The sequence below is a fragment of the Gopherus evgoodei genome, chromosome 11, assembly GCF_007399415.2.
Source record: "Gopherus evgoodei ecotype Sinaloan lineage chromosome 11, rGopEvg1_v1.p, whole genome shotgun sequence".
Classification (NCBI taxonomy): domain Eukaryota; kingdom Metazoa; phylum Chordata; order Testudines; family Testudinidae; genus Gopherus; species Gopherus evgoodei.
The window spans coordinates 10,654,992-10,672,881 of record NC_044332.1 but is presented as its reverse complement, the minus strand read 5'-3'; the positions used below and the strand labels follow the sequence as shown (position 1 = coordinate 10,672,881).

General features: G+C 47.1%; 1 protein-coding gene across 16 annotated transcripts in view; it reads left to right on the top strand.

Moving 5' to 3' along the window:
* The window catches only part of LOC115659451 (zinc finger protein 271-like), a 50,745-nt gene that overhangs the window by 20,805 nt on the left and 12,050 nt on the right, over window positions 1-17,890 (top strand). For 4 of the 16 annotated variants that reach the window (XM_030579607.1, XM_030579606.1, XM_030579598.1 and 1 more), the window contains exon 2: window positions 17,505-17,607. The exons of the other annotated variants lie outside the window; for them this stretch is intronic. Coding sequence is in view for 1 of the 4 variants with exons in the window: in XM_030579597.1 (XP_030435457.1) it covers window positions 17,569-17,607 (39 nt within the window). In the remaining 3 variants the exon portion in view is untranslated. The remainder of the gene's footprint in view (window positions 1-17,504; window positions 17,608-17,890) is intronic. 16 annotated transcript variants of the gene reach the window in all.

Here is a 17,890-nt window from a genome sequence, read left to right as displayed (position 1 = left end):
TACAATGTTTTTTAATTTGGGGGATACATTTAAGTTGAGACTTTATTATGGTGTCTTTAAAAAGTTTCCATGCAACTTGCAGAGATTTCACTTTGGGGGCTGTACCCTTTAATTTCTGTTGAACTAATCTCTTCATTTTTCTGTAGTTCTCCCTTCTGAAATTAAATGATACAGTGTTGGGCCGCTGTGTTTGTTTTTCCTGCCATAGAGTGATGAAATTTAATTATATTATGGTCACTATTACCAAGCGGTCCAGCTATATTCACCTCTTGGACCAGATCTTGTGCTCCACTTAGGATTTTATCAAGAATTGCCTCTTCTCTTGTGGGTTCCAGGACCAGCTGCTCCAAGAAGCAGTCATGTAAGGTGTCAAGAAACTTTATCTCTGCATCCCGTCCCAAGGTGACATGTACCCAGTCAATATGGGGGTAATTGAAATCCCCCATTATTATTGAGATTTTTGTTTTATTAACCTCTCTAATCTCCCTGAGCATTTCACAGTTGCTATCACCATCCTGGTCAAGGGGTCGCTAATATATCTCTACCACTATATTTTTTTTATTAGAGCATGGAATTTCTGTCCATGGAGACTCTATGGTACAGTTTGATTAATTTTATGATTTTTTCTTCATTTGAGTCTGTGCTTTCTTTCACATATAATGCCATTCCCCCACCAACCCAACCTGTTCTGTCTTTCCGATATATTTTGTACCCTGGTATTACTGTACCCTCATTCCACCAAGTTTCTGTGATGCTTATAATATCAATATCCTCATGTAATATGAGGCATTCTAGTTCACCCATTTTACTATTTAGTCTTCTAGCATTGGTATATAAGCACTTTAAAAACTTGTCGCCTTTTAGCTGTCTGCCATTACATGATGTAATTGAATGAGACTCTTTTTTATTTGACTGTTTCTGATCAGACCCTGCCCATATTTTATCATTTTCCATCCTCTCGTCCTCACTAGGACAGAGAGACTCTGTATTAATATATCTTCCCCTAAGGGATGTCAGAACCACGTGCTTCTCCACACATGTTGGCTTTCCCGCAGCCCTTAGTTTTAAAAACTGCTCTACAATCTTTTTAATGTAAAGTGCCAGCAATCTGGTTCCATTTTAGTTTAGGTGGAGCTGATCCTTCCTGTGTAGGCTCCCTCTTTCCCAAAAGTCTTCCCAGTTCCTAATAATTCTAAACTCCTCCTCCCCACACCATCATCTCATCCAGGCACTGAGACCTTGTAGTTCCGCTTGTCTAACTGGCCCTGCGCATGGAACTGGGAGCATCTAGGGGAATGCTACCATAGAGGTCCTGGACTTCAATCTCTTATCTAGCAGACTTAATTTAGCCTCCAGGACCTCTACCCTATCCTTCCCTATCTCATTGATACCTGATGTACCATGACCACCAGCTCCTCCCCAGCACTACTCATAGATCTAGATGTCTTGAGAGATCCGCAGCCTTCGCACCAGGCAGGCAAGTCACTATGCGGTTCTCCTGGTCGTCGCAAATCCAGCTAGCTATGTTTCTAATGGTCTAATTGCCCACTACTAATACCTGTGTCTTCCAAATAGCTGGAGTTCCCTCCCCCGGAGATGTATGCTCAGTGCGAGAGGATACCACAACATCATCTGGAAGGAGGTTCCCAACTATGGGATTGTTTCCCTCTGCTCCAGTTGGATGTTCTCCTTCCCTAGGACTTTCATCCTCTTCAACAGCACAGAGGCTGTCAGACCTGGGTGGGCCATTCTGCTGTGTCCCGGAAAGTCTCATCTATGTATCTCTCTGTGTCCCTCAGCTCCGCCAGCTCAGCCACCCTGGTCTTCAATGCCCGTACATGGTCTCTGAGGCCAGGAGCATCTTGGACTGAATGCACACACACGCCACCTGTCCATAGGGCAGGTAATCATACATGCTGCCCTGGGTGCAATAAACTGGATAGCCCCCACTCTGGTGCTGGGCTTCTGCCTACATTGTGTTTTTACTCCTGCAGCTGGGTTCTTTGTTGTTTTTGTTTATATCAAGGGGGTGTTTTTGGCTTTTAAGTTTAAACAATGTTGAGTTCTAGCCCCTGCTTGCATTTCTCCTCTAAAAACTCTGTCGCCAAACTCCCGTTAGCTGCTCCTGGTAACTCGCTCCTCTGGTCACTTAGGAGCAGGCTTTTTAAAGCTCTGGTCTTCCTGAGTTACCCCGTCCCTTGGTTAAGGGTTGATGAGTGCTAAAAGGCTTAGGGATCACAGCCTCCTTAAGAAACTCTCAGCTCTCAGCCTTGCCTAGCAGGCCGCTAGGGTCAGCACAGACAAGGTCAGCACATGGTCTCCCAAACAAACCGCGCACGCGGTATATTTGAGTCAAGCAGCAAGCACACCACAAACACAGATACCCACACTGTGGATAACAAACTTACCCCAAGGGTCATGTAATCGCTCCTCCTTCACCTGGAGAACTCCCTTGCCAAACTCCCATTAGCCGCTCCTGTTCACTCTTCCTCTCACTCTGCCTCCCTTATATCCTTATTGCCTTTCATGCTATTTATTTCAAGCCATTTTTCAAGTTTGTCAGGATCATTTTGAACTTGAATGTTGTCCTCCAAAGTGCTTGCAGCCCTTCCCAGCTGGGTGTTGTCTGCAAACTTTGTAAGTGTGCTATCTCTGCCATTTTGGAAACCATTTATAAACATATTGAATAGAAGTGGACCCAGAACAGATCCCTGGGGGAATTCCACTCGATATGTCCTTCCACCTTGACTCTGTACCATTCACATCTATACTCTATTAGTGGTTTTCCAGCCACTTGTGCACCCACCTTACTGTCGGTTCATCTAGGCTATATTTCCCTAATTTGCTTATGAGAAGGTCATGTGAGACAGTACCAAAATTCAAAATATATCATATTTACTGCTCTACCCAAGCTGTATACTATAGACTGCACTATCCAGTGGGGTGAGAAAAAGTGCTTACTCTAGATGTTGCCCAGTCTAAAAGAGTTGAGAGTTTATGGTTATCTTTTCTTTTGGTGGTCAACTCTGACTTTTTGCCGATCACTTAAAAAGCTATCTTTTATAGTTTAACTGTTTAACTTCACCAGTGAGTTTGTCTGAAGTGAATGGTAATTGCTCAGGTATCAAAGGCCGGTGTATATCCACTTTCCACTGATGAAGTAGTGAACCAATTAATAAATTAGACCATATATTCCTGATGTAAAGTGCTGGAAGTTGGGGGTATTTGGCTCTGGTGCCTTTCTCTGTGTGATTGTTGAATGGCTTTGGGAGCATTCATGCAATCTAGCAGCTGGGTGTGGGTCTGCATATTCAGTAGTGCTGAGTGATAACAGTGCCTGGAGGAGGGGTTGCTGCTGGTCACTAGCAGGACATTGTGAGAGACAGCCCAGGCTGGAGTTCAGGGGGCACAGTGGTCCCATGGCCCAAGGCTGCACCCCGATGATCCTGTCACATCTCCCATCCTTCATGAATTCTCAGAGGTAATCGTCAATGGCTCAGGTGTCTCTTTGGCCAGTTCCTTAAGTATTCTTGCATGTATTTCATCAGGGCTTCCTCACTTGAAGACACCTTCAAAGATTATCCCCAATGGCTCAGAGGTCTCTTCCGTTAGGACCTGAATGAGCTTACATTGCAGCAAGGAAGATTTATGTTAGATATAGGTAGAAAGTTTTTCCTAATAAGGATAGTTATGCTCTGAAATAGGCTTCCAAAGGAGCTTGTGAATTCCCCGTCATTGGAAGTTTTAAAAAACAGATTGGAGAAACGTCTGTGAGGAATGGTCTAGGTTTAGTGGGTCCTGTGATAGCACAGCAGTTTGAACTTGTAGAGTTCTTGAGCTCCCTTGCAGCCCTACTTTTTGATGGTTCTGTGCTTTCTCTGATGTTGCTCCTTGCTCTTTGGAGAAACTACTCATAAGCATCCACAGACATACTTTGTTATCATCCTTCCCATCCCTCCATACAGCTCCCCTGTTCCATGAAGCTTTCAAACACAGGACAATGGTTAGGCTGCTGAGACCGCTGTTTAGCAGGTTGACAAATGTTGTCTTGTGCTCCCCGTCTCTATTCAGGGCCATTGTACCTGTATTCCCCCTCTGCTGCCCAGCTGTCACCTCTTTTGGGTAGAAACGCACAACAGTCAGGAGTGATAGAGATGTATCTCCAGGCTTCACAGCTCTGAACACTGTAACTGCCCCTGCTTAACTTACCACACTTCTGTTTCCCAGCAAACAATGATTCTCAAGGTAAAAGATTAGAGAGCCTAGACACATGCTAATAGCTTACTAGAGATCACCCCAGCCCCACCAAGGGCTGAGGCAAGTGTACAGATCTTCAAACCCCACCACAATTTTTTTTTAATTTGTTTTTTATTACCCTGTGGTCAAAAGCTAATAATTGTTAGCTCACTATTTTATCCAGTTTAGGCCACTGAAATTTACTCTTGGGCAGGGCCATCCTTGGCGGGGTTGCGGGGCCCAGGACTATTTCCCCCCACCCCCCCCAGGCTCCACCCCCACTCCACCACTTCACCAAACACCTTTACCCTGCCTCTTCCTACCCAGAGCCAGCCCACAACATTTTAGCACCTGAGGCGAGGATCTCAAATGATGCCCCCATGCCCCCTCACTTAGGCCAAAACTTTGAAAGGTCTCAGTTATGCCTTCTTCCTGTTCTACTCCTCTCATGGTCCTGCTCTGCTACCTACCCCAGTAAAGGAGAACTAACAACTTAAAATGCCTTGTTCAAAATTTTTAAGTAACACTTCACTTTCAAACGCCTGAACAGCAAATATAACTTGTCTTGTCTGCATAGTAAACACTGGCATTTTTATATCCGAATAATCAAAGTGGTGCTTTCCGTGCCGCCTTGGTTGCAGAGATTTGAACTGCTTCCTGAAGGTCCATAGTCTGGGCCAGCTCATGCTCTACTGAGATGGTTGCAAGGCCGACCAGCCTCTCCTGTGTCATTGTGGAGTGTAGAGGTGTTTTTATTAACTTCAGCTTGGAGAAGTTGCTTTCTCCACTGGCAACTGTTACAGGAAGTGTTAGAAGTATGCACAGAGCAACAAAAGCATAGGGGGCGGGATAGCTTAGTGGTTTGAGCATTGGCCTGCTAAACCCAGGGTTGTAACTTCAATCCTTGAGGGGGCCATTTAGGCTTCTAGGGCAAAAATCTGTCTGGGGATTGGGCCTAATTCGAGCAGGGGGTTGGGCTAGATAACCTTCTGAGGTCCCTTCCAACCCTGATATTCTATGAAAGAGGATGGTCATCTTATTTGTGCACATATATTCCAGAACAGCCTTTGGAGTTGATCCTGCTGAAATTTATCTTGAAAAGGTTTTCAGTTCGTCACCTAAATCACTCACATCAATATCACACATATCATCAGGTGTCAACACTGTCTCTAGTGCCCTGCATTGATGGTGTAGGTCTTCTTCAGGTATAGTGAAAAGTTTTGAAATATCATACAACATCCCAAATATACTGCTGTGTTCCTTGAGCTGCATGAACTATTCTTCAGCTGACTGTATTGCACAATCTAGTACCCGATTAAATAATTCATCTTTGGAGGAGTATAAAAATATTGCTCAGGCATGCAGGAGTGAAATCAGGAAGGACAAATCACACTTGGAGTTGCAGCTTGCAAGAGATGTTAAGAGTAACAAGAAAGATTCTTCATGTATGTTAGCAGCAAGAAGAAAGTCAAGGAAAGTGTGGGCCCCTTACTGAGTGAGAGAGGCAACCTAGTGATAGAGGATGTGGAAAAAGCTAATGTACTGTGATACTACATGGCCAGAGGGCAGCAGGAGAGTGTTAGCAGGGAGCCTTATTCCCTGCAAGGGGAGGAAGGTTTGCTATAGAGCACCTGAAGCCAATTAGAGCACTAGCAGTCAGTCCTGTGATAAAAACCCCTGCTTCAGTCAGACAGTGTGGGAGTTGGAGCAGGAAGGTTTGATTGCAGCAGAGAGCAATTTGAAGGAGTTGGAGCAGAGAACAGTTTTGAAGAGAGACAAAAGGAAAGTTTGGAGGAGTGCTGTGGTGGGCTGAGAAATCCAAAAACCCTAGGTAAGGGGCAACTGGCTTGTGTAGAAGGAGGGCAAGAAGCCCCTCCACAAGCTGAAGGGCAGGAGAGGGAAGTAGCTCAGGGGAAGGAACAGCTAGTTCAAGTGGTTCACCACAAACCTCAGGGCCCCTGGGATGGGACCTGGAGAAGAGGGTGGGCCCAGGCCCCTCCCTCTCCACTCCCCTCCTCAAGGACACTAGTGGGGCAGTTAAATACCAATTCAGAGGCAAGCAATGGCACCCTGAACCTTCCCCAAAGAAGAGAAAGCGCGAGACCCAGCATAACAGTACTGGCAATTTGCCACAGTACTCAATGTTTTTTTGCTTCTGTCTTCACAAACAAGGACAGCTCCCAGACTGCTGCACTGGGCAACACAGTATGGGGAAAAGGTGACCAGCCCTCTGTGGAGAAAGAAGTGGGTTGGGACTATTTTAAAAACACTAGACAAGAACAAGTCCATGGGTCTGGATGCGCTGCATCAGAGGGTGCTAAAGGAGCTGGTGGATGTGACTGCAGAGCCATTGGCCATTATCTTTGAAAAGTCATGGCGATCGGGGGAGGTCCCGGATGACTGGAAAAAGGCTAATGTAGTGCCCATCTTTTAAAAAGGGAAGAAGGAGGATCCGGGGAACTAGGCAAGTCAGCCTCACCTCAGTCCCTGACAAAATCATGGAGCAGGTCCTCAAGGAATCAATTCTGAAACACTTGGAGTAGAGGAAAGTGATCAGGAACAGTCAACGTGGATTACGCAAGGGCAAGTCATGCCTGACTAACCTAATTGCCTTCTATGAGGAGATAACTGGGTGTGTGGATGAGGGGAAAGGAGTGGATGTGTTATTCCTTGACTTTAGCAAATCTTTTGATACGGTCTCCCACAGTATTCTTGCCAGCAAGTTAAAGAAGCATGGGCTGGATGAATGAACTATAAGGTGGATAGAAAGCTGGCTAGATCGTGGGGCTCAATGGGTAGTGATCAACAGCTCCATGTCTAGTTGGCAGCTGGTTTCAAGCAGAATGCCCCAAGGGTCTGTCCTGGGGTCGGTTTTGTTCAATATCTTCATTAATGATCTGGAGAATGGTGTGGACTGCACTCTTGGCAAGTTTGCAGATGACACTAAACTGGGAGGAGTGGTAGATGCGCTGGAGGGTAGGGATAGGATACAGAGGGCCCTAGACAAATTAGAGGACTGGGCCAAAAGAAATCTGATGAGGTTCAACAAGAACGAGTGCAGAGTCCTGCACTTAGGATGGAAGAATCCCATTCACTGTTACAGACTAGGGACCGAATGGCTAGGAGGCAGTTCTGCAGAAAATGACCTAGGGGTTACAGTGGATGAGAAGCTGGATATGAGTCAACAGTGTGCCCTTGTTGCCAAGAAGGCTAACGGCATTTTGGTCTGTATATGTAGGGGCATTGCCAGCGGATCGAGGGACGTGATCATTTCCCTCTATTCGATATTGGTGAGGCCTCATCTGGAGTATGGATCCAGTTTTGGGCCCCACACTACAAAAAGGATGTAGAAAAATTGGAAAGAGTCCAGCGGAGGGCAACAAAAATTATTAGGGGGCTGCAGCACATGACTTATGAGGAGAGGCTGAGGGAACTGGGCTTGTTTAGTCTGCAGAAGAGAAGAATGAGGGGGGATTTGATAACTGCTTTCAACTACCTGAAAGGGGGTTCCCAAGTTAATGGATCTACACTGTTCTCAGTGGTAGCAGATGACAGAACAAGAAGTAATGGTCTCAAGTTGCAGTGGGAGAGGTTTAGGTTGGATATAAGGAAAAACTTTTTCACTCGGAGAGTGGTGAAGCAATTGAATGGCTTACCTAGGTAGGTGGTGGAATCTCCTTCCTTAGAGGTTTTTAAGGTCAGGCTTGACAAAGCCCTAGCTGGGATGATTTAGTTGGGAATCGGTCCTGCTTTGAGCAGGGGGTTGGACTAGATGACCTCCTGAGGTCCCTTCCAGCCCTGATATTCTATAATTCTATGATTTGAGTTGTTGTTTGGGGTCTCTTATGGGAATATCCCATGCCTCGTAATCAAAATGTTGTCTTCTTCGGTGACTCTTGTATTCTTGAATGGGTGAGAAAACAGCTTCAGTGTAAAGTTCCTCTGCCAACTTTTGTGCACTCTTCAGAATGTTTTGAAATCCCTCATCTGACCGGTAAGCCTGCAGGTATGCTTTGTCCAGTTGTTCCATTGCTCCAGATATATCACTATCAACACCTTGGAGTCTCTTGCTTACAACATATATTTCAAATAGTATGTCATGCCACCACACGAAGCCACACAGAAATTTGAAGTTATGTATGTTTCTGGTAATTCCATTTCCCTCTGCCACAGTTCTCCTACAAACAGTTCCTGTCATAGTATTATCCTCCATAATGGCAACTATGGCCTCATCTATCTTCCCAATTTGGTGTTTGATAGGCTTTATCGCCTCCACTCAACTTTGCCATTGTGTGATACTCATTGGTTTCAGTGTCAGAGAGAATGTTTCCAGATGTTGCTTCAAAATTTGCCATCGATGAGTTGATGCAGAGAAAAATATATAGATACTTTTTGAATTACATTAAAAAATTCAGCAGCCTCGCTAGAAGCTGATGCTGCATCACTGACCACCAAGTTCAATAAATGAGAACTACCTGGGACACACAAAGCTCCAGGGTTTAACTCTTGGATCTGTGTCTGCACTCCTCTGTTCTTTCCTCTCATGTTGGCACCATTATCATAGCCTTGACCTCTCATGTCGGCTATCGCAATTCCTGTATCTTCCAGCTTTTTAAGAAGCACATTTGTCATACCAGCTCCTGTAGTATCATCAATGTCACTAAATTCTAGAAAATGCTCTCTGACAGTCACCATTGCAGGGACATTTTCACTAGCTTCAGTTGTTGTTGCAAAACACACCATTAAAGTCATTTATTCCTTATGGCTGATGTTAGGTGTGCAGTCCAGAATAACAGAGTAATATCTTACTGACTTCAGATCTGCCACAATCTTCTCTTTTACTTTTGTTGCCAGTATGATCTCATTTTGAATTGTTTTTTCCAAGGTAATGGTGTGTGTACATTTCTTAGGTGATGACTCTTCTTAGATGCTCCTGGGTTACAGCATCAAACTCAGCCATCACCTCCACAATTTTAAGGAAATTTCCATTGTTTGGCACATACATGGTTACATCCATTTGAGATGGATATGTGGACGCTGCAGTAGCTGCCAGGTCACCTGCAGTCTGACTAACTGGAAGATCAGGCATCTTCTCACCACTCTTGTCCTCACTGGGGCCAAAAGGCTCGCCGTGAACATTTGTTTCTGTGTATCTTAGGAGAGCACCTTCCTGCTTAGATAGAAAAGCTTCCTTTGCTTGCTTTTTCTGAATGCTGCCCCAGAGGGGCGTTTTCTTCTTTCACTCATGACTGTTGTTCTATGCCAGCTATAGTGGCTCTCAACACCCAGTTGAAGGGGACAAATAAGCAGGCTGGTAGCAGGGCCTGAGTGAGGGAAGATATCAGCATCTTAAGGGATTAACTGGCTCCTACTACTTCAGTTGACTGCCTGTTTTCCTCAAGTAGGTTCAGAGAAGCAGCAGGAAACTTGAAGCTCCCTGACAAGCTGGTGTGAATCAGTCCAGGCTCCTTGAGGGTGCTGGAGAGGTACATAAGAGGCTCCTCCTCCTCCTCTCTCTCCCTGCAGCTCCTGCTGCTTTCTGTTATTCCCTCTCACCTTTTGTCCTGCCTGCTTGTTATGTCTCTTGTGCCCTCCCTCCTCCAGCACAGCACTCCACCATCTCTGTGCATCTGGAGCAGGGAGAATACATATGCACCAGCAGCAGACACAATTTTCTACACTCTGGGTCCTAGTGGTGCCCCCCCCACCAGTCTGGCATCTGAGGTGACTGCCTCAGTTTGCCTCATGGTAAGGCCAGCCCTATTCCCATGCCTGCTCTGCCCCCTCCCATCCCCATTCCACCCCTTCTCCCAAGCCCCGCTTCACCTCTTTCCAGCTTCCACCCTGTAGTGAGGCGGCCTGGCTCCCAGCTGCCCCAGAGAGGGATGAGCTCCTGCAGATGCCAAAGTGGGCGGAGTCACTGGAGCCTGCTCCCGCCCCCCAGAGGTCAAGGCACCGGGCAGGAAGTATAAAAGCCCAACCCCAGGGCTCAGAAGCAGCCTGGCCGCCAGAGAGCCAGACGCTGATGCCCCAGCTCCCGCTGGGGAGACTCCCACCACCTGTGACCAACCCGAGGACTGGCCATACCTACGGAGGCTGGACGCCCACCAGACGCTGGAAGAGCCCCTAAGCCGACGAGTACAAAGGGTCCAAGAGGAGCTGCCCAGTTTACCCCTCGCTCAATATCCCGAGGAGCCCATGGTGCTAGACGCCATGGAAGACGCCGCTGAGACGCAGGTACTGTAGAGGGGGAGGTCCTATTCCCAGATTTGGACCTTAGCGTCCAAAATATGGGGGTTAGCATGAAAACCTCCAAGCTTAGTTGCCAGCTTGGACCTGGTAAAGCTGCCACCACCCAAAAAATTAGTGTTTTGGGGCACTCTGGTCCCCCCAAAAACCTTCCCTGGGGACCCCAAGACCCAAATTCCTTGAGTCTTACAACAAAGGGGAATAAACCATTTCCCTTCCCTTCTCCCTTCCAGGTGTTCCCCCCCCCCCCGGGTTCCTGGAGAGATACACAGAAGCAAGCTCCGTGAATCTAAACAGAGGGACTCCACCCTCTCTATTTCCAGTCCTGGAAACACAAGGAGAGAGAGCCAATCTCTCCCCCACCCCCCTCCTTCACCCAGAGGGAATGCAAAGTCAGGCTAGTAAATCTAACACACACAGATTTGCCCCTGACTTCTTCCTCCCACCAATTCCCTGGTGAGCACAGACTCAATTCCCTGGAGTTCCCCACTAAAGAAAAACTCCAACAGGTCTTAAAAAGAAAGCTTTATATAAAAAGAAAGAAAAAGTACATAAAAATGGTCTCTCTGTATTAAGGTGACAAATACAGGGTCAATTGCTTAAAAGAAATATGAATAAACAGCCTTATTCAAAAAGAATATAATTCAAAACACTCCAGCAACTACACACAGGTAAATACAAAAAAAACATATAAATCACTATCTGATCTTTTGTACTTACAACTGGGAAACAGAAGATTAGAAAGCAGGAGATAGAAATCCTCTCATAGCGGAGAGAGCGTACAGGCAGAAGACCAAGAACAAAGGACTTACACACAAACTTCCCGCCACCCAGATTTGAAAAAGTCTTGTTTCCTGATTGGTCCTCTGATCAGGTGTTTCAGGTTACTTCTTTTCAGGTGAAAGAGACATTAACCCTTAGCTATCTGTTTATGACAGGCCCCCCAAATTGCAGACAGTGGGGAAGCTCAGTGGCGGCGATTTCCTCCTAAAACTTTAAACTAAACAGATTAATACAACACATGCACCGTTACATATACCACTAAGTATATAACTAACAGACTTCTACATTTTAAGAACACTTTTTAACTATTGGATTCTGGGAAACTCTCACGGGAGAGTGCATCCGCTACTTTGTTAGAAGCTCCTGAGATGTGCTGAATTTCAAAATCAAAATCTTGGAGAGCTAAACTCCAATGAAGAAGTTTCTTGTTGTTCCCCTTGGCAGTATGACGCCTCTTTAGTGCAGTATGGTCAGTTTGTAGCTGGAACCGCCGTCCCCAAACATATGGGCGTAGCTTTTCTAGGGCGTAAACAATGGCATAGCATTCCTTTTCACTGACTGACCAGTGACTTTCCCTCTCAGACAGTTTCTTGCTGAGAAACACGACAGGATGGAAGTTGTGATCCGGTCCTTCCTGCCTGAGAACTGCTCCTATACCACGCTCAGATGCATCTGTGGTTACTAGGAATGGCTTGTCAAAGTCCGGGGCCCTGAGCACAGGGTCAGACATGAGCGTTTCCTTAAGTTGGGTAAAGGCCTTTTGACACTCATCAGTCCACTTAACTGCATTTGGCTGGGTCTTTTTGGTCAGGTTGGTCAGTGGGGCAGCAATTTGGCTGTAGTGTGGTACAAATCGCCTGTAGTACCCGGCCAAGCCTAAGAAGGATTTGACCTGTTTCTTTGACCTTGGGACAGGCCACTTTTGGATAGCATCCACCTTTGCCTGTAGGGGGTTTATGGTTCCTCGACCCACCTGGTGCCCCAGGTAAGTCACTCTGTTTTGTCCTATTTGACACTTTTTGGCCTTAACAGTTAGTCCGGCCTGCCTGATGCGCTCAAAGACCTTTTCCAGGTGTAGTAGGTGTTCGGGCCAGGAGTCTGAAAAAATGGCCACATCATCGAGGTAGGCAACTGCATAATCTCCCAGTCCTGCTAGTAGACCATCTACCAGCCTCTGGAAGGTGGCAGGTGCATTTCAAAGGCCGAAAGGAAGGACATTAAATTCATACACCCCCGCATGGGTGACGAATGCTGACCTCTCCTTGGCAGGTTCATCTAGCGGTACTTGCCAGTACCCCTTGGTTAAGTCTATTGTAGAGATGAACTGGGCACGTCCCAACTTCTCCAATAGCTCATCGGTGCGTGGCATTGGATAGTTGTCCGGACGAGTTACCGCATTTAGCTTACGGTAGTCCACACAAAAGCATATTTCCCCATCTGGTTTGGGTACCAGAACCACTGGAGATGCCCATGCACTGGTAGATGAGCGGATTATACCCATCTGTAGCATGTTCTGGATCTCCCGTTCTATAGCAGCTTGAGCATGAGGAGACACCCGGTAGGGTGGGGTTCTAATGGGGTGAGCATTACCTGTGTCAATGGAGTGGTATGCCCGTTCAGTCCGTCCTGGGGTGGCTGAGAACAATGGGGCAAAGCTAGTTCACAGCTCCTTGATTTGTCGCCGCTGCAGATGTTCCAGGGTGGTTAAGCGGTTCACCTCTTCCACGCCACCGTCTTTTTTCCCGTCGTAGTAGATACCATCAGGCCACTCAGCATCATCTCCCTGGACTGTAAACTGACAAACCTGTAAGTCTCTGGAATAGAAAGGCTTGAGAGAATTAACATGGTACACTCTGGGCTTTAGTGAGGAATTGGGAAATGCTATGAGGTAGTTTACAGTTCCCAGATGCTCTTGAACCTTGAAGGGCCCTTCCTATGATGCTTCCATCTTATGGGCCTGTTGCGCCTTTAAGACCATAACCTGGTCTCCTACTTTGAAGGAACGTTCTCTGGTATGTCTGTCATACCAGGCCTTTTGCTCTTCCTGAGCATCCTTTAGGTTTTCTTTAGCAAGGGCTAAAGAGTGTCGGAGGGTGCTTTGTAGGTTGCTTACGAAGTCCAGAATGTTAGTTCCTGGAGAAGGCGTAAGCCCCTCCCATTGCTGCTTCACCAGCTGTAATGGTCCCTTAACCTCGTGACCATACACAAGTTCAAACGGTGAAAACCGTAAACTGGGATGTGGTACAGCCCTGTAGGCAAACAGCAACTGCTGCAACACTAGGTCCCAATTATTGGAGTATTCGTTGACGAATTTACGTATCATGGCCCCCAAAGTTCCATTAAACCTTTCCACCAGGCCATTGGTTTGATGGTGATACGGGGTGGCAACCAAGTGGTTCACCCCATGAGTTTCCCACAGTTTTTGCATGGTCCCTGCCAGGAAATTAGATCCTGAATCAGTAAGGATGTCGGAGGGCCAACCTACCCTGGCAAAAATGTCTGTTAGGGCCAGGCACACAGTGTTAGCCCTGATGTTGCCTAGAGCTACTGCTTCTGGCCATCGGGTAGCAAAGTCCACGAAAGTCAGTACGTACTGCTTTCCTCTGGGTGTCTTTTTTGGGAAAGGACCCAGAATATCCACAGCTACTCGCTGAAATGGGACCTCAATTATGGGGAGTGGCTGGAGAAGGGCCTTGACCTGGTCTTGAGGCTTACCCACTCTTTGGCACACCTCACAAGACCGGACATACCTGGCAACGTCCTTGCCCATCCCCTCCCAGTGGAAGGACTTCCCCAACCGGTCCTTGGGCTAAGCTTAAGAGCTTCCCCCGGTACTTAGTTGGAACCACCAACTGTTTTTGCGGCTGCCATTCTTCCCGGTGTCCACCAGAAAGAATCTCCTTGTATAAAAGTCCTTGGTCTATAACAAACCGGGATCGATTAGAAGAGCTGAGAGGCAGTGGGGTGCTCTATGCCGCCGCCCAAGCTTTCTGAAGGCTGTCATCTGCTTCCTGTTCAGTCTGGAACTGTTCCCTTGAGGCTGGGGTCACCAGTTCTTCCTCAGACTGTGGATTAGGGCTTGGTCCCTCTGGAAGCGATGTAGGTGATGGGGTTGTTTCCGTTGCTGGTGAACCGCTCCCCGCTGGTGCACCTGAGGGTATTTCAGGCTCTGGCTGAGCCTTTTGGGTATGGCTGTCTGTTGCTTCTGCCAGTTTTGGCTCACTGGCGCCCTCTGGTGTTGAGTTTGAAGATGTGGTTGCAGTTGCTGGTGCTGGTTGCTGTTCCAGTTCCGGGCCTGGGACTGAAGGTGCTGTGGCTGTTTCAGTGGTTGGCATGGAATCCGGGTCCACTACCTCTGTCTGGGTTTCTGGTAACACAGACGGGGCGTCTGTGGACGGCTCAGGAACAGGAATGGGTTTGGAGGCTTGTCTGGTTTGGCTGCGTGTAACCATTCCCACTCTCTTGGCCCGCTTCACCTGGTTGGCCAAGTCTTCCCCCAGTAGCATGGGGATAGGATAATTGTCACAGACTGCAAAAGTCCACATTCCTGACGAGCCTTTGTACTGGACAGGCAGTTCAGATGTAGGCAAGTCTACAGCTTGTGACATGAAGGGGTAAATTGTCACTTGGGCCTTTGGGTTGATGAATTTGGGGTCTACAAAGGATTGGTGGATAGCTGACACTTGTGTCCCTGTGTCTCTCCACGCAGTAACCTTCTTTCCGCCCACTCTCAAATTTTCCCTTCGCTCCAAGGGTATTTGAGAGGCATCTGGGCCTGGGGATCTTTTGTGTGATGGTGGTTTAAAGAACTGCACTCGGATGGCGTTTTTTGGACAATTGGCATTGATATGTCCCAGTTCATTACACTTAAAGCATCTTCCATCTGATGGATCACTGTGTCGAGGTGAGTTACTGGAGACTGGTGAGGTGGAAGAATAGTGTGTCTGTGGCTTTACTTGGGTTGTAGGTGGGGTTTTTGGCTGCCCTTGGTTGTAGAGTTTATGGTCGGTGTGCCCTCTGGGGTATTCGTTCCCCTTGACAGTAGCTTTCTTGCTTTCTGCCACTTCCATCCATCTGGCTCCAATCTCCCCTGCCTCGGTGAGATTTTTGGGTTTTCCATCTTGTATGTACCGTGTTATGTCCTCAGGAACACCATCCAAGAACTGCTCCATTTATATGAGGAGGTGCAGTTCTTCCAAGGATTTAACATTGTGTCCTGATATCCAGGCCTCATAATTTTTCCCAATGTAGTAGGCGTGTTTGGGAAATGACACATCTGGTTTCCATTTTTGGGTTCTGAAACACCGACGGGCATGATCCGGGGTTATCCCCATTCTGTATCTGGCCTTGGTTTGAAAAAGTTTATAGTCGTTCATGTTCTCCTTAGGCATTTCAGCAGCCACCTCTGCTAAAGGTCCACTGAGCTGTGGCCTCAATTCTACCATGTACTGGTCTTCAGAGATGCGGTACTCAAGACAGGCTCTTTCAAAATTTTCCAAGAAGGCCTCAGTGTCATCACCTGTCCTGTAGGTGGGAAATTTCCTGTGATGTGGAACCATAATTGGCGAAGGGTTGTTAGGATTGGCTGGCGCATGCAGCCCAGCTTGCGCTAAGTCCAGTTCATGTTTTCCCTGTTTTTCATTCTCTTCACTTTCTTTTTGTTGTTTTTCCATTTCTCGGCAGTGGGCCATGTCTTCTTGTTTCCTTCTGTGGGCCACCTCTTCTTCTTCTAGTTTTCTTTTGTGGGCTGCCTCTTTGGCTGCTTGTTCTCTTTTGTAGGCTGCCAGTTTGATGCTTTCTTCCTTTTCTTTCAGCTCCAGTTGTTGCTTGTGTTCAACTTCTTTGATTTGTTCTTCTACCTCCCTTTTTTCCTTGGAAGTCATGGTACCTGTTTTCTTGTGTTGGGGTGCCCTCTGGTGTTTATTGTCCGAACTGCAGGCTCTGTTGCCTCCTGGGGTCTGCCTAGTAACAGTGCCTTTTTCCATTTCTTCCTCTAGCTACTCTTTTCAATGTAAAGTAAACCAGAAAAACTACTTTATTTGCATGTGTATTGCTGGATACTTGTCTCACAATGGGAGTGCTATTGTGTGACAAAAGACCCATAATAGTCCATTAATGGTTCCTTGCTTAATATGCAAGCCAAAAACTGCAAGAGAGAGCAGAGAAAAAAAATTGTCTCTGGTTCCTTTTGAAACCAAACTGTTTCTCTCTGCTTAAAAGCCCCTAGCAGAGAAAAGAAAAATATAATATTCCTACTAGCTTCTGGATTCTATCTATCTCACCACTGCCACTCACGTCATAACCTGTTCCCAGATTTGGACCTTAGCATCCAAAATATGGGGGTTAGCATGAAAACCTCCAAGCTTAGTTACCAGCTTGGACCTGGTAAAGCTGCCACCACCCAAAAAATTAGTGTTTTGGGGCACTCTGGTCCCCCCAAAAACCTTCCCTGGGGACCCCAAGACCCAAATTCCTTGAGTCTCACAACAAAGGGGAATAAACCATTTCCCTTCCCTTCTCCCTTCCAGGTGTTCCCCCCCCCCCCCCCGGGTTCCTGGAGAGATACACAGAAGCAAGCTCCGTGAATCTAAACAGAGGGACTCCACCCTCTCTATTTCCAGTCCTGGAAACACAAGGAGAGAGAGCCAATCTCTCCCCCACCCCCCTCCTTCACCCAGAGGGAATGCAAAGTCAGGCTAGTAAATCTAACACACACAGATTTGCCCCTGACTTCTTCCTCCCACCAATTCCCTGGTGAGCACAGACTCAATTCCCTGGAGTTCCCCACTAAAGAAAAACTCCAACAGGTCTTAAAAAGAAAGCTTTATATAAAAAGAAAGAAAAAGTACATAAAAATGGTCTCTCTGTATTAAGGTGACAAATACAGGGTCAATTGCTTAAAAGAAATATGAATAAACAGCCTTATTCAAAAAGAATATAATTCAAAACACTCCAGCAACTACACACAGGTAAATACAAAAAAAACATATAAATCACTATCTGATCTTTTGTACTTACAACTGGGAAACAGAAGATTAGAAAGCAGGAGATAGAAATCCTCTCATAGCGGAGAGAGCGTACAGGCAGAAGACCAAGAACAAAGGACTCACACACAAACTTCCCTCCACCCAGATTTGAAAAAGTCTTGTTTCCTGATTGGTCCTCTGATCAGGTGTTTCAGGTTACTTCTTTTCAGGTGAAAGAGACATTAACCCTTAGCTATCTGTTTATGACAGACGGGTACAAAGGGTCCAAGAGGAGCTGCCCAGTTTACCCCTCGCTCAATATCCCGAGGAGCCCATGGTGCTAGACGCCATGGAAGACGCCGCTGAGACGCAGGTACTGGTAGAGGGGGAGGTCGGAAGTAATCCGGAGGCAGCCGACCCTAGTCTGGCTGCAGCACACCCAGAGCCAATGTCAGTGTGTTGCGGCCAGGATCCCCACTGACACTGCAGCAGGCTGCCTGCCACTGTTAGGGCCCCAGGCTGGGACGCAGAGGAGTGGGCGGGCCTGTATCCCCCCTGCCACCTGACTCCCGGGTGGCAGTCTCCCCCTCGCCCCCGACGCTCAGGACCAGGAGCCTGGGCTTGTTAAATCCTGAACTACTTTACTCAGCCCCTGC